The 25,883-nt window shown below is 32.4% G+C and overlaps 2 protein-coding genes across 2 annotated transcripts; one reads left to right on the top strand and one right to left on the bottom strand.

Annotated features, from left to right (window-relative positions):
- Nucleotides 1-8,934: 8,934 nt before the first annotated feature.
- Nucleotides 8,935-10,320, bottom strand: LOC129881911 (glycine-rich cell wall structural protein-like). Its single transcript, XM_055956026.1, has one exon. It carries the CDS (start codon nt 10,254-10,256, stop codon nt 9,261-9,263), a length of 996 nt encoding a protein of 331 aa, XP_055812001.1. The 5' UTR covers nt 10,257-10,320; the 3' UTR covers nt 8,935-9,260.
- A 4,061-nt stretch (nt 10,321-14,381) lies between these two features.
- LOC129883256 (E3 ubiquitin-protein ligase PRT1) lies at nt 14,382-21,023 on the top strand. The gene is made up of 7 exons (XM_055957879.1): nt 14,382-14,560; nt 14,677-14,705; nt 14,795-14,974; nt 16,559-16,903; nt 16,989-17,183; nt 18,263-18,375; nt 20,453-21,023. The coding sequence occupies exons 1-7, from the start codon at nt 14,484-14,486 to the stop codon at nt 20,837-20,839; spliced, it is 1,326 nt and encodes a 441-aa protein (XP_055813854.1). The 5' UTR covers nt 14,382-14,483; the 3' UTR covers nt 20,840-21,023.
- Nucleotides 21,024-25,883: the final 4,860 nt, after the last annotated feature.

Here is a 25,883-nt window from a genome sequence, read left to right as displayed (position 1 = left end):
TATACATGTATTAAAATTATTTAGCTATAAATAATAAATATTTTCTAAATATGATATATTTAGGTAAGTTTTCCTTTGATAAACCAAATGGTGGAAACATAAAAGGATAAGATTTGCTTGAGCTTATATATATTAAGCCAGTGAATATATTTAAGTTTAATTTTTAGTTACGAAAATTGAATAATTTAATTTGATATAAATATCGAGTGCGAATAAATATTTACCGACATAAATAATAGTGTTGGTTATTTTGATACCTTCGTGTCTATTTTTCTTTTTTAGTAAATTTTTTTCGTATCACATGGATATTTCCTCTCATGCGAAGAATTTAAATAAAAATATAAAGAATATGGTATTTCTTCTTAATCCATTTGGTATCAAGAACAAATTAGTCCGACTAAGCCAAACTCGTAAATGGGGAAAGCACTTTCTATCAAAAAAAAATTATTTTCATAAATTAAAAATTCAACATTTTTCAATTAAGAGCGGAAGGATCACATTTACTATATATATATATAAAATAAAAAATTAATCATATATAAATAATATAATTTTTCATCGAACAGGGTTCGAATGAACCTCTAACTGTAAGGTGGCTCCGCCCTGGTATAGACCCCAACCACCCTTTGGATATACACATCTTTGTCATGGTTATACATGTCCTTACATAAAAAATACAAATTAGAGTTTTTGATGTTTTGACAACTCTAATTAAAACCTCTAAAACCTACTTTTTATATTATATTATGATGAAATTTTGTAAATATTATGAACTACTATTTGATTCCTCAAATTATATTTTTGGTGGTTGGACTTAGAAGTTGTTTGAGATGATTAGTGCCATGAGATTCTTAATTTTTTGTTTTAGAAAAAAATTCAACCCTAATACAACCTGGAACAGGCGTTTCAGACGAATTTCAATTAAGTATAGTAACAAAATATAATATATTAATATGTTGACATTAATAATATTGATATTACTATAAAGATCAATATAAAAATTTATAAATTTTAAATTTTGAGTCAGCCTATATATACTCTCTCTTTGTATAGAATTTTATATTTATTAATCGATTATTACTTTATTCATCTAGAATAAAGTTGATGCATCTTTTTCAGACATGTTTGCAGGGATTTCACAAACAAAAAGACAAAACAGGTTTTGCATGGCTAGTAAAAAAGTTTGACTAAGGTAGATAGTTTGATTATTTTCTACCTTCTTATTATGACTTGGTCCTATAATTATTTGGTAAATATACTCTTAAATTTTGATGTAAAGTAGTTATTTAATCATCGAATTTAAGAGAAATTACGATGTGACTACAATTTAATCATTTCACCATAGTCTAAACAACATTCATCAGTACGATCGAATAGATAAAACACACGTGTGGTTCAATAATTAATTATTACACTTATAATTAGGCTCATGTATATAGATTATTATTATCAAATTGAATTTTTTTGAAATACAAATAAATATTGAATGTAATTTGGGTTTAGGTTTGACTCAGCAAAAAATTGAATATATAGTCTTACCAATATGGACCCAAACTAGATCCTTTGCTTCACCAAATCAACATTGCTTAAAAAAATAAATAAATGCTATTTTGTGAAGAAAGAGTAGAGTCAAAAAGACAACTAAAAAAGTAGTTTATGTAGAGAGTTTTTGTTGTGGAAATTAATTAAATTCCATATTTTGACATAATATTAATGTTAGTTTGTATTATTTAAGTTAGTTGAGTATATAAGAAGGCTTCTAATTGAGTCCTTGTCAAACTACAGTATATATATTGAAGACTTGAAGGCCTCTATCAGCAGACAAGAAGGCGCAATATGTGTTCTCTATGTTTTTTTTCTTTTAAGGATTTGAGATCGTGGAATTATCGCTCCAAAAGTAAGGAACCAATTTTTGTCTGGTCATAATGGGTGAATCGAATTCATATTTGGATTGAAATTAAAATGGGCTAAAATTGTGGAGTTCGTCGAATTTATAAATAGAACTATGAAACATTAAAATTTTAGTTGTCATTGCATTGGCTTCTTGAATCTTTTCGTAAGAATTAGAATTAGAAGACACGTTTTATTGGGAAGGATCTTTTCAATTCATTTAGAAATTTCTTTGGTTTGGAGTATCGCACAATCCGTTTAGATCGATTTTAATTGCCAAGAGCTTCGTCAATTCGCTGCTCATTGATAGACGAAGCTCTCTGGGTTGTACGCAGTGAAAAAATTTGTGATATTCTTCTATTTTTTGGGATCCTGTAGTAACGAAAGTTCCAGCTCGATGAATCGCCCATTCCCTCTGTATGGGGGTGTTCATGTAACTCGTGATTGGCGTTTGATTATTCTAAATCGAGATTATTAGCCACCTTATAATTAATCTGCTAACCAGACCTCTCTAGTCTCCTCTATATAACAAAATAAATTAATCGAAAAACGATATGAAAAGTCTCTAATGACACCTGGCACTTTGGAAAGTATGATGTCACGTGCTGCTTTTGAACATGTAACGGTTAGTTTAGTTAAGGTCTAGGATTCTAATCTACTTATTCAGATTTATAATAAATTCGTTAATGACATCTTGCATGATAATTTTTTTTAAGAAAATGCACCCCACAGCAGGGCTCGAACTTGCATTCCTACGGTGGTAAACCTGAACTTCAATCACTGGCACCACAAAACTCATAATTTCCAAAGGTGACACGTTTAATATTTATACTTTCCCTTATATATATATATATATATATATATATATATATATATATATATAAAATACATATATATACAAATTTTCAATTGAAACAACGGATATCGTGGCACCCCTAGAATGAACATAGATCCGCCCCGGTCCATGTGTGATAAAATAACATTTATTTCTATTTTATCAAAGTATATTTTTACAAAGTCACAGGAGATTAAATTACAATAATAACCTTAACGTACAAGTTTGCATGTGTTTATGCTGCAATAAAAAATAATTGAGTGGGGACCTAATGCATACAATCAAGGCAACAGGTGCAGAAAGAAATGGTGACTTTGCTTTTGTTTTTTTGTTAGCAATTTTTAATTTTATACTCCCCAAAAATATATAATTTTATTATAATATTAAAAGGTGATAAGGCTTTAAATCATCCGTAATTTTCAATAGATTTGCATGAGTCAAAATTGAGAGATTGCATATGCAAGATTCCAAGCTACAAAAAGCCCCACACCACCATTTTTTTCTATTGATCTAACCTTACCCTCTTTTTATTCACATTTACTTTAATTTCCAAAGGTTACCATATTAGACAAAGTTGGTTTTTTGTCCCCTTAGGGATCTGGTTCGGGACAACGATATTTCGGGATTATAATTTCATAATTTATATTTTTTTAAAATGAAATTAGCTATAAATTTTCTCTATTTTAATTCTTTTTATATTTCTGAAAAACTATATGATTTGTTAAATAGCCATTGCGCAAAAAAAAACACTTTTGGTGCTTTATATAATAGAGTTGTTAATAGATTTCTTCAGACGTCATTTAAAAGTTTTGTCAACCAAATCCCTTTAATCTCTCATAATTCAAGGATTTAATTAACGTAAAAGATGTTAAATTTGTTTTACACTGTATAGAAGTTACAACAACGTAATATGCCCTATGTAATATCATAAGTACAGTATAAGGACGGTAAGATAGATGCGAATTTTATTATTTATTTTAGATAAAAAAATTATTTTCGATAAATTCTCGATTCAAAAAGGAGAAATGCACACGAGGACTTCTCCGTATGTACTCCATTCTAATACTATTTTCGCCCAAGCACATTTATCTTCAGAACTCTAATGGGATACAATGCATTAGTGTTGGAACGGTCACATCATGGTAGTGTATTAAAGTTAAATTCATAACTTCTTCAAGAGTTTAAATTTAGTGCACACAATGAAATACACAATCGAATCATTTAAAAGGTAATCACAAATAACTTTATTTAATTTATTAGGTTATTTACTATTTATTAAAAATTAATTACTAATCAATAGTTAAAAAAGAATTAACTTAAATAGTCGTCCACTCAATTGACTAACTAAAATAGCCATCAAATGTTTAATATATGTATAATTCATGTATAATATACATATATTTATATATAATTTAGATATACTCACTCAATAAAATGTCTGACTATTTATGTAAAGATACCATTATGATAATATAGCAAATTAGTTTTTGTGTGGATAAATACAACTTAAATTCTTCAATTAATTATATCCTCACATAACTGATATGGACTTGACTTTTCTTCAAAGGGGGTCACACGTATGAAAACTTAGCCTTATATTTTTTCTTTTCCCATTCACAAAGAGAGGTTATCTTTGTAAAAATACTTGAACAAGAGGGGCAACATGGAAATTAAAATAAAAGAGAATATCATGCTTTACAAGATTTTCCATATTTATATGCATCTCCTTTTTGTATACTCTTCTTTCTAAGTCATATGACATTTATGATTTGTTGAAAATTGAGAGAACTTTCTTCTCATAGTAAAGATTATATTAAAAAAAAAATCTCTTCCTAGTTTGTAAAATTTCTTATATTATTAGTGGTTTCATTTGGTTCATGGATATTGATCACCCTAGGGTTTTTGGGGGGTGGTTATTATTATTATTTTTCTTGGTTAATACTATTCAATTTCTTTCTTCATGGCAAAAACAACTCAATCTCAAACTCTTTTTTTTCTTCTTCTCTTCATTTGGCTACTCATGAATACTTCTCCAACAAGTGGGAAATCGGTCACCATGCAAGTCCATCACAAACAATCAGCTCCTACTGTCATTGACACGACCACGACCATGACCATGACTACAGCTAATACCGATGGGACCGGTACAATGAATCGACAATATTATGGGGAGGCTCTTCATGAAGTTCCTAGTGGTGCAAATCCGGAGTCCAACAAATGAAATTAATTGCATCTTATTGAGCAATTTGGTATTATTAATATTATTATGATTATGATTTCCTATTTTCTTGATTATGATTTCGTATTTTCTTCTTCTTTGTTTTATCACAAAAAATGATGTATGTTATAATACACAGGAAATTATTAGTTGGTTCTCTTATGTTTCTATTAAATATTACTAATGTTTAATAAATAAAAAGTGGCCATTGTATATATCATTAGGGTGTCTAAATTAATTACTTGTGCTTGAAATTTCAAGATCCATTGAGATCTCCCCCCCCCCTTCCCCCCCCCCTTCATGTTGTTAATTTTCATGATGATTTTTTGTCAAAATATTTGAATGATCATTTGATTATTTATTTGAATAATTTTTTGGTTAATTTTGGAATACCCGACTCGATTTTCTTGAAAACAATCATAATAAAAAAAAAAAAAAGTTTGTGATCTAATCGAGATCGAAATTTGAAAAAAAAAAGATATGAATAAAGAGGAATAACTGATCACGAAGAACATGAAACTATTCAATAGAGGTACGAGAAACAAATGGATTTTCATGTTTGAAAAATTCGTTTCGATCACTTGTTTTAGTAAAATCTTTTTCTGACTCACTAACTTTCAACTTTTTTTATATAAAAAGTGAAATTCAAATTCAAAAACATAACTCTAACTTCTAAATTCTTTTTTTTAAAAAAATTAAATGTATGTGAACACAATGGATGTTTGATGATAATTCATGTCTTGTGATTCTTCTAATTTTTTTGATGAATCAGGCAAATGCAGTGATTCAGAGATGAAAAAGTTTTTGACACCCATAAAATACAGTTGTGTCAGATTTCTTTGCTACAGATCATGATATTTTTCTTGATTATTTTTTATTTAAAAAAAAATTATTGAAAAATAATAGTAAATTTGAGTTTTGTCTGTGTCTTGTAAGTGACCCATGTACAAAAAAGTAGCAGGTTATGATAAGAGAAAAAAGTTTGATGAGTTGATATGATTTCATAATTATAATTATAATATATAGTGTGAATTGAAATTAAATCATTGGTGATTCTTATACTCATTTCACATTTCGAGAGTTAAATTATATAAACTTTAACTAACATTTTAAGATATATATTTTTAATTGTATTAATATGAGAAGAATAACAACTTATAGTATTTTTTGTATAATTTTTTAATATCTAAATTTAAAATATTGAATTAATGAAATTTAATATTTAGCTCCAAAAATTAATTAAATTAATTCTCGTGAAGCGAAAATGACAAGTAAAAGTGAACTGAGAAAGTAAGTTCTAACTGAATAATTTTTCGACAATTGACTTGCAAATGAGTGGTAGCTAGACACTAAAACATATGAGTTTAAAATCTAAAATTTAATGTAAATTTGATGAGTTCTATTTATAAAATTGTTACAATCAAAGGATTTTTTTTGGCAGCAAGTTTTCTATAATTCAAAGCACACTTTAATCATAAACTTTTGAAGATTTGATACATAATAAAGTTAAAGATTATATCTAATATATTTCAATTGATTTGTGAATGTCCTTTATAATAAGATTTTAACTAGTCTAAAAGAACTATTTAATTATATATGTGTACTTACTTTAGTACCTTAATCTTGAAGATATATACAACAACAACAACAACCCAGTGAAATCCCACAAATCTTGAAGATATATATATGATGACTTATAATTAACATATCCAAAAAAAGTTGGCTACTGTAACCTTTTTTTCAAATTTCATGTTTGGTTTGGTCTTTGTGAGGTCCCCATAATGGTTGTTCCATCTAAATCAAACTGAAGATTTACTATGGTATTTTTACAAGACAAATAGAAGCTGCCAAAATGTAGCCTGGAAAAACAGCATTATTTTTTTATTAGAAATGTTCTTTTTTTGTTTTCCGTGTGATGTTCTATTAGGGGTCGATTAAATTTGAATTTGACAAAAAATTTCACGTTAAAAGGTACAACGCTTTTATCAAAAGTGACTCCAGTCTAAGGCCCGAAGATAAAAATAAAAAAATAGCATTTACCACTCCACCACATGATATGTATATCTGTAGTATCTTGTTGATACATGTGGGAAAACACCCAAGAGGGGGAAAATGCTAGGGTCGGCCAGAGGATCAAGCCATCAAACCGTGGGTTTTAGGTCTCAAAATTTTGGGGGACCCAAATTTCTTTTCATCCAGTGTTCAATCGGAATCATTATATTGAATTTTTTGATTTAATTCAATTTTGAGATATGCAAGATCGATTAAAGTTAAAAACGCTTTCTAGTAATATTTTTTTTCGTTTTGATACTTAAACTCAAAATCTCTAGTCAAGAAATAATGAAACACAATTTTTATCAATAATAAATTTATAGATTAATTTTTTTAAAAAAAATAAAACCTCTCGTCAAAATTAACTTTAGACCACCAATCTTATTAAATTGCCCCCAAATATAATACTCCTACTTTTGAAGTTGAGGCAAAAGAAATAGGAAAGAAATACCCAAAATATTATACAAGGAATTAATGATGTTCTCTTTTTTGTGAGCAACGAAGATTTTAGAATCTTCCAAAAAATACAATATTTTGTCCTAATTTTTGGCCTTATTTGACAATTCACGAGGACCAAGAAGTAGCTCGTATTATCGAACGAATAAATTTCGTAGCTAAATAATAAAAAAGTTTTGTTAATCAATTTATCAATAAATTATTTTAAAAAAATTATATTAGTTACGAGCTATTTGGCAAATAGTGATGATGTTTTTTCTTCTTCTTATAGTTATGTGTATCTAATTTATCCGCATTCGTCTTTTACATCAAATAACTAATGTGTTTATTGTATATACATTTATAACTTATTAATCTTGGTTAAATAATATGTTTTTGATTTTCCTATAGTTTTAACTAGTAAAACTAAATTAATTTTATTTAATAGAAACAACAAGTGATTCATCCTATGATATTTCTAACAAAATTTTGTACGAGATTGTAACTTGTAAGAGCTTTCCACGATATTAGGAATATATTATCTAATTTTTCTTTAAACTAATCAAATCAATTGGAGTTAATGTTTATTGGAGAAAGTTTTGCTTAAAAAAATTATAAAAGAAAAAGACCACAAGAAAAAAATATTCATACTCGTAGTGGTGTTCACAAACAGTGTACCAAAAATTCAAAAAATAATTATTGTATTGATTTTGCGCCAATATTTGAGGGTTATATTTTACTTGGATAATCATAGTGAATTTACGGTTACATCGAAAAAAAATTAAAATAAAATTTTAGAAATTTAAACAAGCAAGATATGATTTTTGTATCACCAAGGCCTCATATATTTTATAGTTGTATTGATGAGAATCTGTCATATTATAGTAAGTGAATTCGATTTTCACTATTTCTTTTCCCCGTTTCCTTTTATCGATCTCCTTATAATGTAATTGGGAAAAAGAAATTCTCCCTTATGTCATGATTTTACTAGAATAAGGTGACATATTAATCTTCTTCAGGAAGAATTTGAGGAGAAAACCCTGTGGAAATGAAAATAATTAGTGATAATGGTAAGCTCCTGCTATTTTTCAAGGAAGAAATTTAATGCACTTACAACAATTTTCTTCTAGTATTACTGTATTAGTCATCACTAATTTTATTTTATTTTTCACCTCATTAGGTCTATTTATTTGTTTGTAGCATGTTACTCAGTATTCACTCTTCCTTTGTTATATTTAATTTTATCAAGTTTGCTATAAAAATTTACCTATTATTATAAAGTGAATTTAAGATGACAGTGTAAAATATTACGATAATATATGTTACATTTACGAAATCAAACTTTAAATTTTAGCGAAGAGAAAAACAGGTTAAAGTTAAAAATAGAATTTATAAGTGATTCTTTTCCGTCAACTTAAGTTTTGGTGATTGAGCAAAGAGTTACTCGATATTTATATTGATGAGAGATTGATAAACTAATAAAGTAATTGAGCAATGCACAAAGTTGGAATTAGAACTATATTTAATTTATTAATGATGACAAGATCGGGCATTACAACTATATAGTCCATTAGCTATTTTCAAGCAAGATGGACAAAAGCTTTTGCTTTAACTCAACAACAACAACAAAAACACTATAAGTATGATAGATATGGACTTGTTTAATTACTAGGAATATCAAATTTCAACAAGTTTCACAAAAGAATAACAACTAATAAAAGGTAGTTAAAACTTGATATAAGAGCACGTAGGGCACTTCCAAGAGCATATAGGAGAACATTACTACCCCTTGCTTAATTATTGCATGCAAGAAGATTGAAACTTTGTTGATCAATGAAGACCACCACCAAAGCCGCCGCCGCCACCACTTCCACCTCCAATACCAGCACCAGCACCGGCGCCAAATCCTCCACCTGCTCCAAAACCTCCTCCTGCACCTCCACCACCACCAATGCCACCACCTCCTCCTCCACCAAAGCCTCCGCCACCACCAACACCACCTCCAGCACCTCCACCTGCACCAAGACCACCTCCTACACCGCCACCTGCTCCACCACCACCTCCGACTCCTCCTCCAATGCCTCCACCAGCTCCACCACCAGCACCTCCTCCAATGCCACCACCAGCTCCACCCCCAACACCTCCACCACCTCCAGCTCCTCCTCCAATTCCTCCACCAGCTCCACCCCCAGCACCTCCTCCAATGCCTCCACCAGCTCCACCACCAGCACCTCCTCCAATTCCACCACCTCCTCCGGCTCCTCCTCCAATTCCACCACCTCCTCCGGCTCCTCCTCCAATGCCTCCACCAGCTCCACCACCAGCACCTCCTCCAATACCTCCACCAGCTCCACCCCCAACACCTCCGCCAATTCCACCACCTCCTCCGGCTCCTCCTCCAATACCTCCACCTGCTCCACCACCAGCACCTCCTCCAATGCCACCACCACCTCCAAGACCACCTCCTAAGCCACCACCAACACCCCCACCACCTAAGCCACCACCCGCACCTCCACCAAGACCACCACCAGCTCCTCCGCCAAGACCACCCCCACCACCTAAGCCACCACCCGCACCTCCACCTAGACCACCACCACCTCCTCCGCCAAGGCCAAGACCTCCACCATGTGTAAACCCTTTACTATAAATCCCATGTCCTAAACCCCCACCAATACGATCACCAAAACGACGATGCTTAAATAAAAACTTCTCATCATCTTCAACTCCCTTCTTAACATCATCACCAAACACCACATAATTTTCAACAACTAACACAAGCAAGAGCATAAAAGCCCCAACACTACGACCAGATAATAAACAACCCATGATATATGTAGATGATTCCAATTCTTAAACTAGTATTTAAAGAAAAGAGAACACTACAATAAAAATCCAGGACATGCAAGAATGTTTACAATATGAGGCTATTATATAGTGCAAGAAAATCACATGGTAGGTCCACTTAATAATTAGAACTTAGAAGTGAACTCAACTGTCACCTTCTAATTGAGTAAATGCTTGTTGCTCCAATTGGCCAGAGGATTTAATTCTTGCAACTGCCCCTCTCCCCCGCACACACTTACAAAGTCACAAACACAACTACACAAGCAATGTTTTCATTACTGCAGCTTTTAATTTGGTTCTGTGAATTTTGACTTTTAGGGTGTGTACTTGCTCTGTTCACTCTTACTTCTTATATTTGGATTTGACACATGTACCTATTAAGTAAATAATGATTGACTTAGCTATTTTACCACTTTATTCCTGTTAATTGATGTTTAGTATTAGGTCTTGAAAAATTATAAGTAAAAATAAAAATCTATTTTATAAATAGTGAAAAAGTAAATTTGAACAGATCAGGGAGTGCTCAATTTGTTGCCAATGCCACTCTCGACGTGAACTTTGATCAATATCGTAAAATACAACTTTTTAGCAAATTAACTTGATAAAAGTTGCCACTTGTAGTATACCTATCACATAATGTTCGACTATCTAAATTTTAATCATATAATATTGCGTTGAACTAATCCAATTTTGCTATTACTCAAATTGACTTTCGAAAAAGCATACTGAAAACCAAATTTGGGACGAAGAGGACATATACTTTTTATGCATGGCTAGTTCTTATACTGCGTCGTGCACGTATAAGTTAAAGCTCAAATATTATACATTAACAGTGCAGAGAACTTAAGATCTTATCCCAAATATCAGATAGCCCAAATGTCCTTTTTTCAGCCACATTTTATTAATATTTAAAATATTGTGCAAAATATAGCTTTTGGGACTAACGAAATATCAAATCATCTGCTAATATCTACAAAATTGTATATCATAAAGATTTTTAATTTGCTTTAAAAAGATCTTTTAGACTAAGATCCATAAGTTTTCAAGGAAAATGAAGAGTGGCCTAGGCCATAAACCCCTCTGAATTATGACGAAATAATTAGTTATTATAATTCGAGAGGTATCACGCTTTATCCCGAAAATAAAAAGACGATCATTTATTCCCTCGGTCCATCTTTATTTGTCCATTATTGACTTTGCACAATTTTTAAGAAACTATAAATAGAAGGATAATTTTACGATATCATCTTTTGAATATAATAAATACAACGTCTTGAAAAATGTAATAGGAAAATGACTACTAATTAATGATAATTAGGAACTAAGTGTAAATTAGCTCTTGATTTCATAAATTGAACAAGTATTATTGAACATCTATTATTAATATAGTGGACAAGTAAATATAAACAATTGAAATACTATATAACTATTTCAAAGAGGGATAACCGACGAACCGCGTCTTTTTAAATTAGTTGACTTCTGAACTAATTATTAAAATTAAACTAAAGTATCTCCTACTCCCTCTATTCCTTTGTTAATTGTTAAATTTTGGCTTAACACACTTATTAAGAAAATAATAATTGCTATAGTGAGTTTATCATTTTACCTTTATTAATTGATAGAGTTCTATACATATTTACTCACTATAATTTTCAAAGACATTAACTCAATATTAATAAATTAAGGGTATAATAGAAAGAAAAAAAATTATTCTGTTTTGATTTGTCAAAATTAACTAATAAAAAAGAAAATTAAATTAAAAAATATTTAATAAATAAATAAAAACTGAGGGAGTATATAGTGATGGTACCTTGGGGGTTGGGCTCAGTACCATTAATGGTGAAATTAATCTACTTCCTCCCAACAGTTTGTGCTTTCTTTTTCTCCTTTTGACAAAGTAGATAGCTACTTGTTTGAAAAAAAAATATATGGGATTTATGAAGCATGACTTTTGTTCCTATCACTCTTTTTATACCTTTTTTTTTTTACAATAAATAAATAGTACTAATAGTATTGTTCTTATCAGTTTGTACATGTTTCGACTAATCTATTAGGTGGTTATTGTCTCTTTATATTAGTACCACATGGATTGAGTAATTGCCATCAAGGTTTAGACAAATGAAAAAAATTGCGATCAAGATTTAGACTAATGAAAAAAATCGTTTGATACGCAGAATAGAATAAGTAAGGTTGTAATTTTCGATTGATGTATTTTATCTCATCTATTACATGGGATAGTAATTCCATTATTATAGTAGAAATAAAAAATTCTTGTGATTAGTTAGCACCTCAAATCAAATATGGGATAAAAATTAACTCTCAAATTTTGTCCTAAAATTAGTATCCTTATCACATATATCAAATGACCTTCTAAGTATTGTTACTTTGCATTTTGTAGTATATTCGAATCAACTTACGTGTATCTTAAATAGTCTATGTATCTAGCGTTTGCAATCTTCTACTTACATATGTATATCGAGCTACTGACCTATCACTAAGGTTTTAGACTGATGGAAATAATTCATCTAGTATACATGTTTAATCTACATGAAATTTCACTACTAGAAACACACTTCTCATGAGATTTCTGACTGAATCCGTGGAATTATTTTCGTTGAAAAATAAAATAGTTTTCGTTGATTTTTGTGTGTATGTCTTGATTAATTCATTGAGTATTTTGATATCTTCTACCAACATATATATATCGAGCAATTCAACCAATCAAAAAATTTAGCATGATGAAAAGAATTTAGTTTAATATTTGCAATTTGCATCTACATAAAATTTCAACATTGGTTCCCTTAAATTGTCACTCTATCCCAAAAGTAAAATTTAACTAACAATCAAGGAGCTGCTGAGCGGGCATACATCAGTCTATTTAATGAAGTGTTAATTACTGGTAATTAACTATTTCTGCAGTCTGAATTTATTGAGCTGTGATGATATTTAATTTTAAGTATAACAGGAAGATAAATAGCCAAATCTATTTCTGAAGGTGGACGAAATATTAAATTACTCATTTTGTAGGTTTTTAAATGTTATTAATGGAAGATATTAAATTGCAAGTTTGCAACAATATGGCAAAAGGAATGAAGTATAATTTTAAAAAGCTCTTCAATGAAGTTTACCTACATATTACATCTAAAAGATGTTAGTTATGTTATACTGTACTTTAGTCATAAATCATAATATTAAAATGAGACTTTTAAGAAATGATCATGGCAACTATAATTCAATTTTAAAGTTTTGAATCGATCTAGAGAATTATTTCAAGTAAACTTTCTTATTACTAGGAATATTAATTTAATCAACTTTCCAAGGTATAACTGTTTGGATTTTTATATTAGACTAACAAAGAATAAAAAACATGAGTAATAAAGTTATTGGGTAAATGAAACAACTTTCTTTCAATATATTAAGAGGCATAGGATAATGATTTTTCTAATCGTCGAAATAAATTCTTAATGTGTTAGCTATAATTTCATTGAACAATTCTCTCTCTATATATATCAATCATGAATTTTTCTTACCACAAATATTTTTGATCAAGTGCAGTAATTTTCTAAAGTTATTATCTCGAACTAACTCTATTAATAATTTGCGCTATTCACAGGGATCACATCCAAGGCTAACTTCTTTTTTGGCCCAAAAGCCTATTTCATTTTAAGGGCCAGTACAACCTTGTATGTCAAAACCCTCTTGATTCATTTTAAATTAGCATTTATTGATCACTTTTCGGCATTGTAAATGAAAAATAGTTATTATTATGAAATTTCAAATTTTATAAGTGAAACTCCTTATAATATTATGAAGTTTCACCCTTCAAATTTGAAACTCCGTGAAAATGGTTATTCTTCAACTGCAAGGACCAAAAATCACACATGATAGTTCATGAAACATAAACACCTGATAATTCAGGTAAGAAACTCACAAAAACGTGATACTTCAAGTGTATTATGACCATTATCTCTAAGAAGTCAAAGAGGCAAAAGCCCATTACCCCTCAAGGTCCATTTCTCATGGATCAAGAGCCCAACTTCTTTTTTGGCCAAAAGCCCATTTTATTGAGACCACTATTATGGGCAAATACAGCCTCTGTATGTCAAAACCCCTCTCATTTCACATTCCAGAAAGCCCTTTCAATCAAAGCTGACGAACATATTCAATAAAACTCGATCTTCTTTTGCTCACAAAATTTGAAGCTTCAAGATGGAAAATGGCGAAGAAAATCTTGAAGATATTCAAATTGAGGAAATCCCAGATGAATTTCAGTGCTGTGTTTGCCTGTAATTCCATCAAGAATTCATTTTTTTTTTCACTTTGGAATGATTTCTTGAATTGTCTTGTATATATATGTAAATTGATTTCTTTTGTGTATTGATTTTGGTTTGTTTGTTTGTAGGGAAATTTTGTATAAACCAGTTGTGCTAGGTAAGTGTATGATGAATTATTTATAACTTTGATTTCAATGGAATTTACATTGTGAGATTGATTTTCTTGTTCTAATTTCTTGGTTGCAGGGTGTGGTCACATTGCTTGTTTCTGGTGTATATTCAAAGCTATGAATATTTGGAGGGAATCACACTGTCCCATTTGTCGACACCCGTATCATCATTTTCCTAGTCTTTGTAGATTGATGCACTCTTTGCTTGTAAAGTTGTACCCTTTAGCCAGTGCAAGAAGGGTAAAACAAGTAGCAGGTGAGTCTCTGCTGAATCCCAATTATGAGTTAATCATTTTTGGTTTTTGTTGAACTTACAAAATCAATACATTTACTGTTTTATGATATTTGAAAGTTTTGAGCTTTATTTACACTAGTGTCTAACCTGTGCGATGCGTGATATATTAATGAAAAAATTAATCACAGTAAATTGACTTCTTGTTTGTTTAATGAATTTCCCAATGGTTATGAGTTAATCATCTTTGGCTTTTGTTGAACTCCCAAAATTAATACATTTGCTATTTTATGATTTTTGAAAGTTTTGAGCTTTGTTTACATGAGGGGATAGAGTCAGAATTTCAGTACATTTGATATAATTGTTAACATTGTATATGGTAGAAGCCCCCCAGAGAGGAAATTTTAAGTACTTAGGGTAGTAATTCAAGGCAATGGAGAGATTGACGATGATGTCACACATCATTTTGGAGCTGGATGGATAAAATGGAAGCTCGGTTCCGGTATTTTGTGTTATAAGAATGTGCTTCCAAGACTGAAAGTAAGTTCCATAGTGTGGGCGGTTAGACCGACTATGTCAGAGTGTTGGCTAGTCAAGAACGCCCATGTATTAAAGATGAAAGTAGCAGAAATGAGTATGTTGAGATGGGTTTGTGAATATACTTACAAGATTATGAATGAAAATATTCGGGACAAGGTGGGAGTGAACTCTGTGGTGGAAAAGATGCGTGTAGGGAGGTTGAGATGGTTCGGGCATGTGAAGAGGAGATGCATAGATGTCCCAGTGAGGAGGTGTGCGAGGTTGGCCATGGTGGGTCTAAGGAGAGGTAGAGGTAGACTAAAGAAGTAGTAGAGAGAGGTGATTAGGCAGGATATGAGTCTTGATAGGAGGGTGTAGAAGTCGTGTATTAATGTAGACCAGAGAGTTAGTAGGTTGCCGAACATATTTCTTTTCCGTATTAGGAGTGTTAGTATTATTTTTTAAGTTGCCTAGTCTTAGATCTTTAGTACTATTTGATTGTTTTCATCGTTTCGTTTATGTTATTATCTTGTTTTAACTATCTATTATTACTGCCTTTTCATCTCTCCTTGAGCTGAGCATCTATCGGAAACAAGTCAACCTCCCTACCATCACAAGTTAGGGATAAGGTCTACGTACAGAATACCCTCCCCAAATCCCACCATGGGATTTTACTGGGTTTGTTGTTGTATATGGTAGAAGCAGCATACATTTACTACCAAGTCCATGATTTATGCATTGTTGGCCACTTTTGTGGATGAAAATAATCCTATACAGATTTTTCATTTTTTCTACATATGGCAGAGCTCCCTCTCTCCCATTTGATATGTCAAAGTTACTTGTGTATCAAACATCTCTTTTCTGTATTTCCTTATGTAGATTCTGTATATACTCGTTTTTTTCCTAAAAAGTCAATGAGTAGACGTCCAGTCGTCCACAATCAACCTGAGAGCTTGATGCTTGACTTTTGTACTAGGAATCGTGCTTTTGGAGGCAGTATGATTATCTTTCGATCTTTTCTTATCCCTGGGAAGTGTTTAAGATGCTAACTCTAAAGTTTACTAATGTCTTTCTTTTTCCTTATTCCAGAGGAGGAGAAGGAAGTAGGATATTGTTCACCCGAGTTTGATGATGATTTATCAGAATCCCGTTGCAAGACAGATCTTGTTCCAAACACTGCTTCACCTCATTCTGTCTCTTCACATAAATGTGGTTCAGTCGGAGAAGGAGAGCATTCCTCCATAGTTGTTTCCTTAGATACAGTTGTTCCTGCAACATCGAGTTCTGAAACCAATAAGGACGCAATGTCAAAGAATCTTAACTTTGCTGATGAACATACCAGTGCAAGCGAAAAGCAGGTGGTTATTACAGATTTGCTTTGTGGTATCTGCAAGCTGTTGTTATGCAAACCTGTAGTTCTTAATTGTGGCCATGGTCAGTTCAAATTCCTCCAACTATTATGTTGATTGCTTTAAGTTTCCATTTTCCATTTCTTACAATGCTTGTTTTCCTTCTGTAGTTTATTGTGAAAATTGTGTGATCAATCCTAGCGACAAGCTATGTAGATGTCCAGTTTGCCAACTGGAGCATCCAAATGGATACCCCAACATTTGTTTGGTTCTTCAGCATTACCTGGAAGAGCAATTTTCCGAGTTGTATGCAGAAAGGAAAAGAGCATCAGTGGAAAGATCTGATCGTCAGATTCCATCAACACGTATGTTGAAACTTCTTTCTCCATATATGAACCATACTAACAGTGTCTCTACGCCACTTTATCTTAAATATTCCATATGATATGGATTTAACACATGCACAATTTTATGCTCATCTTTTATGTAAATACATAATCCACATACAATCCATCTTAAGTTTCAATGGTCATTCACAATTTATAGGCTGCATGCAATCTCTTGTGCATTTTTGTAACTCGGCATTATTTACGAGTTCAGTTTTGATTCAGTTCGTTCCAGATCTTTCAGGATGGCCACCTTGAGGCATTTACCAGTTCGGTTTTTATTCTCCTGTGATCATTTTCTTATTTTAAAAACAGAGATGAAGCACACTTGGGAATGCTTGACCATTAAGCTTCAATTTCACTACTAACGAGCTTTTAATTGTTCCCCCAAGTGTTCCTTTTTCGTTCATTCCAGCCAACTTAAGAGATTAGAATGTAGGAATTACAAGTTATATAAACACGAGATTTCCCTTGGATAATTTCATAAGCAATCATTTAACTTGAGAGCATGTCCGATGCATTCGGCATTTTCTGTTGTAGGTCTGATTTATGGGAAAGCAAGAGTAGGGGGTTAGAGCGGATAAAGGCGGAAGTTTGAAAAGAAGTTTTGAGAATATTGTGTGCAGGGGTGCGGCCCTTCCCCAGACCCTGCTAACGCAAAATGCTTGGTGCACTGGGCTGCCCTTTATGTTATAATGGTGACTCACCTCATTAAAAATTTTATCGTTATTAGTGTAGCAAAGGAATTCCATGATGGAGTTTGGTGGAGAGAAATCGTTCTCTTGTTGGTCGTACTTGGTACATGCACCGCCGGTTCTAGAACCTCCTGCTCTCAACAGTTAATAGTTGATAAATACTTATCTTTTATTTTTTGTGGGGGGGGAGGGGGGAGATATATTAGATCACACTTAGTTTGTAAACCAATTTAAGAAGCACTGGATACTAAAGCAGTGAAATGAGGCATTTGGCAGTATCCTTGGGGAGTAGAACCTTTCGTGATATTGCCTTGATTCGACTTTCATTGGCTTTTTATCAAAAGATCCTATCTGGTATGACAGGAAATCAGGATGAAGCTGCTGGCTGCAAATCACTACCTAAATTTGATCTTTCAGCATGGTTAACGGGTGGAGGACCACAGATTCATTTTGGAGTCGGTTGTGATTATTGTGGGGTAAGATTCATTGCTCTTTTCATTTGTCTCCAGTTGTCCTACTCGTTTGTACTTCTATCTCTGTACAGGAACAAGTCAGGAGAGCCTACAAGAGGCTGATGGATCGTTTCAGAATATTTAGTTGATTTGGCAGCTTAACTGTAAAGTTGATAATGGTTTTCTCTTGTCTTCCTTGAACTTGTTTCCAATACTATAAAATTGAGAGGCCAATATACTAGAGCACATTGTTTCTTGTAGTTACTGATTGGTTGTTTCACAAGAGGCATCAGTTTTCTACAGTAGTAATGATTATTTTCAGCATTTAAACTGCGTTAGAATATTATTTTTTTGATAATGGTAACATTCTGTATATTAATAAGTATACTATACCAACTGTATAGTCCCCCAAATCAGACAATAAAATAGAGGAAACTTCCTTTGTTTCTTCTTACATATTATCTAGAACATCAAAGATATCTTCAGTTTGTACTATAAAATTTCTTTTTACACCAAATATAGTAAAGAGCTAAACATTTATGTTTAAATATCTTCAGCTTCTGAATGTTGCACAGCTTATCCTCAAAACACCTCTGATTTTTCTCTCCATACAACCCTCCATCTCTCCTTTTGTTTGGAAAAAGACCCTTCTCTGCCCTACTGGCTAGTGCCTCGATTGGGTTTCTTGGCATCACCCACCTGATTCCTCTCAGGTCAATGAATATTTTCCATATATGATCTGTGCATTTGCAGTGTAAAAAAGAGATGGTTGGCTGTCTCTACCTTTCCCCACATAAATAACATCTGGAGCATAATTTAAATGCCTCTCAACTTTTCCTGTGTCAATACTGCTTCTTTGGCCACAAGCCAAGATAAGCAAGCAACTTTCAATGGGATCTTCACTCTCCAGATAATTTTCCATGGCCAACAGCCCACTTGATTATTAGCTTTTCTCAAAATCTTGTAAGCCTCTCACCTTAAAAGTTCCTTGATTCTTTCCCTGCCATACCATAACATCCCCATTTCCCGTGCTCATTTATGGTACTGTAAAACTCAGTTATCCTCCCCATTTCCCAATCATTTAGGAATCGCCTAAAAGTCGGATTCCATTCTTGTTCAGACCATCTTCAGCCACTGTTGCCTTCTGGTGTTGAATAAACATAAGATGTATATATCTGGGAAAGTTTGTTGCCCAGTCCAATAGTCCTTCCAAAAGGAAGTCTTCATACTCCCCACTTTTAATCTTGTTTTGCTCTTCATCTTTTCATTCAATCAAAACAAATGAGATTATTTGCCTAAAAGCAAATGGCTTTTTTTTTTTTTTTTTGAATAATTGTGGTATTCGGGTCAGCTTTCGCGCACCTCAACTAATTTCATTGGATGCCTGTCACCACCTACCAACAATAGGTACTAGGTAACTCTACTCTGTCCATCAAGGCTAGGACAAATGGGAAGAAATCACCTGTTGTTTTTGTCTCGGTTGAGATTTGAACCTGAGACCTCATATGATTCTCAACTCACTTTGTTGACCACTAGGCCACACCCTTGGGTGCGAATGATTTGGTTCTGGGTATTATTTGACAGTGTTGGAGAGATAGGACTGTGAAGGAGTGTCAAAAATAAAATGAGAATATGAAGTTTCTTGCTCTGTATAACATGCTATTTGTGGAGCCCTTTTTATGAAGATGATGTGTCATAACATATGCTGTCGGTGGCCTGAAATCAATTCTTCTTAGATTGAAATCTGAACTTGTCTAAAATTAATAATAAGAAATAACTAAAAACCAAGAAGGTATCTAGTTAAAGATGTGAACTTTCTAATTTTTCGAGAAGATTTGTGTGAGTGCAGCAATATTGAAATGATGACTAGCCTACATTTAAGCATCTTGATATTAGTTTCTTCGAGAGTAGAAAATCAAAGTTTCAATTATATGGTTTGAGTTGGAAGTTTCCATTTGAAAACTACACAGTACAGTACTATAGGAATTACAAGTGTAGCCCCCTGATGTGTCCCTTTTTTACAGTACTTTTATGTAGGGAGTCTAATAACAAGTGAAGTTACGTTTTGCTAACTAGATATACCTGACTTTGAAATCTGCAGATGTGTCCTATTGTTGGGGAACGATACAAATGCAAAGACTGCAAGGAGAAAATAGGCTTTGACCTTTGTGAAGGGTGTTATAAAAGCTCCTCAAAGCTCCCGGGCAGATTTAATCAGCAACACACACCAGAACACCAATTTGAGTTAATACAGCCACTTCAAGTGAGAAATGTGGTACTGAGGCTTCCACCTGAACGATTTGATGAGGATGGCTCCAGTGAATTTGAATACGGAGAGACAAGGTCCCTTGAGCTACATTCCCTGGAAGAAGATTCCTCAGAGACTAACTCACCTCCAGACGATCTAAGAGATGATCAGGTGGGGAACATATCCTCAAATGGTACTGGAGCTGATCAAGGAGGGAGAGAATCTGCAGACACAGATTAGGTAAATGTTACTTTGACAATTGTGGTTACTCTTTGTGGTCATTATCTCGATCATATTCGAAGGCCCTAACAACACATATGTGAATCGTTTTTCCAGTTCTACTCTTTTGCCTATGGTTTTTGTTGTATCATACTGTACAGCTTTGTATCGAGTATTAAAGTTACTGTTTGGTTGGACCTTTGAACATGTATTCATATAATAATAATAATAATAATAATTGAAAAGAGAGTTATGCTTCATGCAATCTTTTGAAAGAGAAGATGTGATTCTGATGAATACTGCTACTGTGCTTCCGTCCCAAATAAGTTGTGATCGGCTATATGGATCTCCAGTGTGATCTATCTAGCAACCTAAAACTTGCATTGTGTTCTTCCCTTATATGGTTAAGTGGAGAGCCAAATGAAATGATGTCATACTCAACCATTGAAATTAAAAGGGGTTGGCCTAATCATTAGGATTAAGGTTACTACTAATCACTAATAGTAGTAAAAGGGCAAGAAAAAAAGAAAAAAAAAGGAAGGGAGACAAAAAGCTAATCCTTGAAATTAGTGAAATTATTAATGAGATGAATAAAGTAGCAAGGCAGCAAGTGTGTGGAGGCTTTGAGAATAGTGTGATTGTCCTAATTACCTAAATATTACCAAAACCTATTTGCTTTATCACACGAGTGGTGGGTCACTTTTTTAGTACGGCCTTCATTACTTGTGACTTCCTAAGATGTTATCATAATTAATCTAGTAATCAATCACTCATGCTTTGTGTTTAGTGCCACCCACTTTTTATATTGTGTACAAGTAGAAAAATACCCCACCCCCCACCCACATCATGTGAAATTTAGTTTAGTGAGGAGGAGGGAAAATATGGCAAAGTTTATCTTTCAACTTGTTTTCTTGAGCTGATGATATATTGAATATCATCTCTCTATCTACGAAGATAGAATTAAAGTCTGCATATATTCATCCTCACAAACCTCAGAAAATATACGAATATATTGTTGTTGATGGGAGAATATGACAAAGGTCAAAGTTACCCATCTATTCTACCAACTATTAAGTATATCTTAATTTACCCCTCTTGCTAATTATATATTGTTTTGTATTTGTTCTTTATTTTATTGGAGCTCCATCATGGACTCGAGAACTTTGAACCCTATCTAAATCAAGACATGGTGATTTCATATCACAATACCGTGATTTTAAAAAAAAATATTAGACAGGGCGCTAGTCGCTAATAGCGGTTTATCATCGCCATGCTTGCTTCTAATTAATAAGTGACTATTATAAAACGTTGATATAAGATTGAAATAGTGATAAATTCAGATATATTTGAAATATATTGGACATGTGAAATGCATCAAGTTAAGATTCGAATCAAGTTCAAAACTTTTCAACCAACACTGTAACTCCACTAAAATCAAGGCAAACACAAGATGATTTGCTAACGATAAGAATATCAATGTTTCCAAAGTAGAACGATGGGTAATTTTTTTTTTACCACTACCAAAAAACAATAAAGAGGGAGTGAAAGTAGTAATTTGAAAATGTAGGGTATGTAAAATTGGTAGTGCGAAATATATAGGGATCCAAAAAGAATTTCACTAATATTTAGGAAAGGCACAAAGCACGAGATTCTCCCATTATTGGAGCGTGTTCAGAAAAACTGAGGTGACACCGTAGGTGCGTGAAACCAACGCGAACACGAATGCCGGCGCGTGGAGGGAAAAACTTTTGTCTGGTGTTGGCGGGAATTCTTTGAAATGGGGAATATTCCTTTTAAGATATTCGCGGCAATTTTTTGACCTCTAATTAATTAGATTTTCCTATTTAGTTCTAAGATTTTAATATTTGGAATCTAAATTTTAGAGTAATAATGGTAATTAGCTATATTTTATTTATATATTGATCATGTTTTTAGGCGATAACCAAAATACAAACAAACATATATCATGTGAGAATAGTCATAATACTACGGATAAGAAATAGATACAAGTACGATCACCAAACCTATTTAGCAGGAAAGCGAGAGAACGTTTAACTACCAACTAGCATTCTATTCTAATTCGCGTCCTTCAAATTCTAATACCTAAGGTCATGTCCTCAATAAACTCAAGCTATATCTGTCCTATCTAATCACCTTCACTCGATACTTTTTTGGTCTGCCTCTACCTTTCTTAACGCCCACCATTGTTAACCTCTCACACCTCCTTACTAAGACATCTACACTTCTCCTTTTCACATACCCAAACCACCTTAGCCTTGCTTCCCTTGTGAGCTTGTTCATCACAGAGGTCGCTCACACCTTATCTCGAATATCTTCATCAGCGTATAATGCTCACATCTCCGCCTCAACATCCTCATAAATATCTCCACAACTTTCATCTTTTGAATAAAAGAGTTTTTAATTGGATAACACTCCGATTCATACAACATAATCGGTCTACTCACAGTGTGTTAGATAATTCTTATGTATCAATCATTAAATTGAAAGTGAGGGAGTAGAAGCTAAGTTACGTAAATCTTATACACCAATCAATAAAGAATACCAATATGAAGTTGACAGCCAAACATTCTGCTTGTTGATTTGTTAAGGAACACATATATCTAATTAGTTGGAATCATGAAACAAATTTTGGTTGTTTCACCAACTTTCAAATTAGATGGAATCATGAAACAATTTTTGGTCGTTTCACCAACTTTCAAATAAATTAACTGTTCAAAGGAAAATTCTTTTGGAAGATGAAGATTACTTTTATGCAATTCTTTTTAAATTTTAATAGTCTAATTTATTGGATTACATTAATTTATTGTTGTTATTTGTTTACCGGAAAAAAAATGTTATTTTAGCTAACAATAGAATTTGTAAAGAGAGGTTAACGAGAAGTGAAGTAACATGCCCTTGCTTCTTATGCGAGGACTCTTTTACAGGCCAAAAAGTCAATTATATGCCCAAGTGTGGAGTGATTACATGCTAGTTCTAAAAAAACTATTTAGTAGCAACTAGCAAGTGTCTGAACTCTGGTGTTAACTCTGGTGTTGGGCTTGAGTCTAATTAGGAGCCGGCTAGCACTAGACTCGAGGCTGACTATCGAGGCAATAGAACCAACGCCTCTTTGATTTCGATTCAGTCATGTGTCATAGTTTGGTTCGTCCATTTGTCAAGCGCGATTTTTACCCCATACATGATACATTGTTGTTTCAATAGTCCAACTTTTAGAGCCCGTTTGACAAATAAGTGCTGTTAAACACTTATTTTCTATTAAAATGACTGAAATACCCTTAAAGTTGTTAACACCATAATAAAGTTGATTCAATCGACGGCGGAAGCAGCAGCAACAACAGCGGTGGTTTCTCGTTGAACCACCACCTTTCAAATGCCGAATTAGTACTTTTTGCTTTCATGGCCTTGGCCGGAATCGCATTTGCCCGCCGCCGTTATCTAGTTAAAAAATTCAAAAAATAATCGACTGAATTTTTCAAAGCTAAAAGGAAATTGCGTTATCACAGTTTTTACGTTTTTCTCACTCATTGAAGTTTGTTCAAAGATTATAGTAATTTGTTTGTAAATGAAAGCTCTTAAACGAAGTCAGACTTCGTCATCTTCAAATTCACCTTCACCGTCTTCATCTTGCTATCTATCTCTCCCTAAAACTGCTTAAAAACTCAGCAACATTAGGAAAAGTTAATTAGAGTATCAAATAATAGAAGTGCAAAACAAAAAAATGAAGATATGCAGGGCTTTAGCTGAGAGGATACTTTGGAAATTAAAATAAAATATAAGGGATATAAAAGTTATTTTCATGGTCAATGAAAATGGCTTTAAGCCCTCCAAAAAAAAGTTAGAATTTCCAACTTTTCATTTTTGGACGACTTTAAAAACTTTATAGCTTAAATTTAGTATTTTAAATTGATAGTCAAACACCACAATAAGCTAAAAGGGGCTTATAAAGTTGTCCATCCAAACGGGCTCTTAATGCTCTTAATTAACAAATTATAGTGCTGATCTCCTTTTACTCCAACATTCCAAATTAACAAATGACATTGTCTTTTTGCATTTGTTTAAGCATATGATGATTCAATCTCTTGCAAAATAAGTTATACCAAAATTTTGATATGAAAATAATACTGATTTTAATTAATATTTTCAACCAAACGTGAAATATTGAATTTAATCCTAAAATTCATATGGAAATAACACCTATATATATATTCCCTTGAAATCACCCCTAACTCTAAGTATATTGTATCAAATTCGTGGTTGAATCTACTGCTGCATTCAATGAAGTAAAACAAACAAGAGTGTTGCTAAAGAATGGTCAGTTGAACATTATTCATTGAAAAATATATCAAAACAAACTGATGAATGACATAAAAATCCTAAATATTGGCAAATATATATATATAAATAGAGAGAGAGAGAGTCCGATCCGGAGCCCAAAGGATAACTTTTTTTTTTTGCAAAAAATCCAAAAAGATAAGTAATTTAAAGATGAAACCAAAAGGACAAAAACTCATGCTACCATACTACTTGAACATTAATTTTAATTAACTTCCTTTTTTCTACCATATATAAATAGGAAGAAGGGGAAGTGAAATAAACATATAAAGAACTTTGGGGTGTGTGAAATGCATATTATTGCTTCTTACGTAAGGAAGAGGCGCGTGGATACGCCGTAGAGTTGCGTGTGGAAATGAAAAAATGTATTTTTTAAAAATAAGTAAATAAAAATAGAAAATGCATTTCCACGTGGCCAATGAAAAAAGGAATCCAATGTTCCACTGTTTTGCGAGTCTTTAAATGTCGGATACAACTCATATCTTCTCACGAGTTATTGCAAATGAACAATTTATTTGTATAGAGTATGATTTTATTTTTTTATTTTTATAAAAATTAAAATGATATTATTGTTTTTACAAAAATATAAACTTACATAGGATTTATGCTTTAAAAAATTCAAATTCAAATTATAATTTGAAATTAGGAATTTTACTTTTTTAAAAAATGGAATTTGAAATTGATGATAAAATGCAAAATTAATAAACAAACG

The sequence above is a fragment of the Solanum dulcamara genome, chromosome 3 (genome assembly GCF_947179165.1).
Source record: "Solanum dulcamara chromosome 3, daSolDulc1.2, whole genome shotgun sequence".
In the NCBI taxonomy this organism is placed as follows: domain Eukaryota; kingdom Viridiplantae; phylum Streptophyta; class Magnoliopsida; order Solanales; family Solanaceae; genus Solanum; species Solanum dulcamara.
The sequence above is the reverse complement of the archived record's forward strand: the minus strand, read 5'-3'. Positions and strand labels throughout refer to the sequence as shown.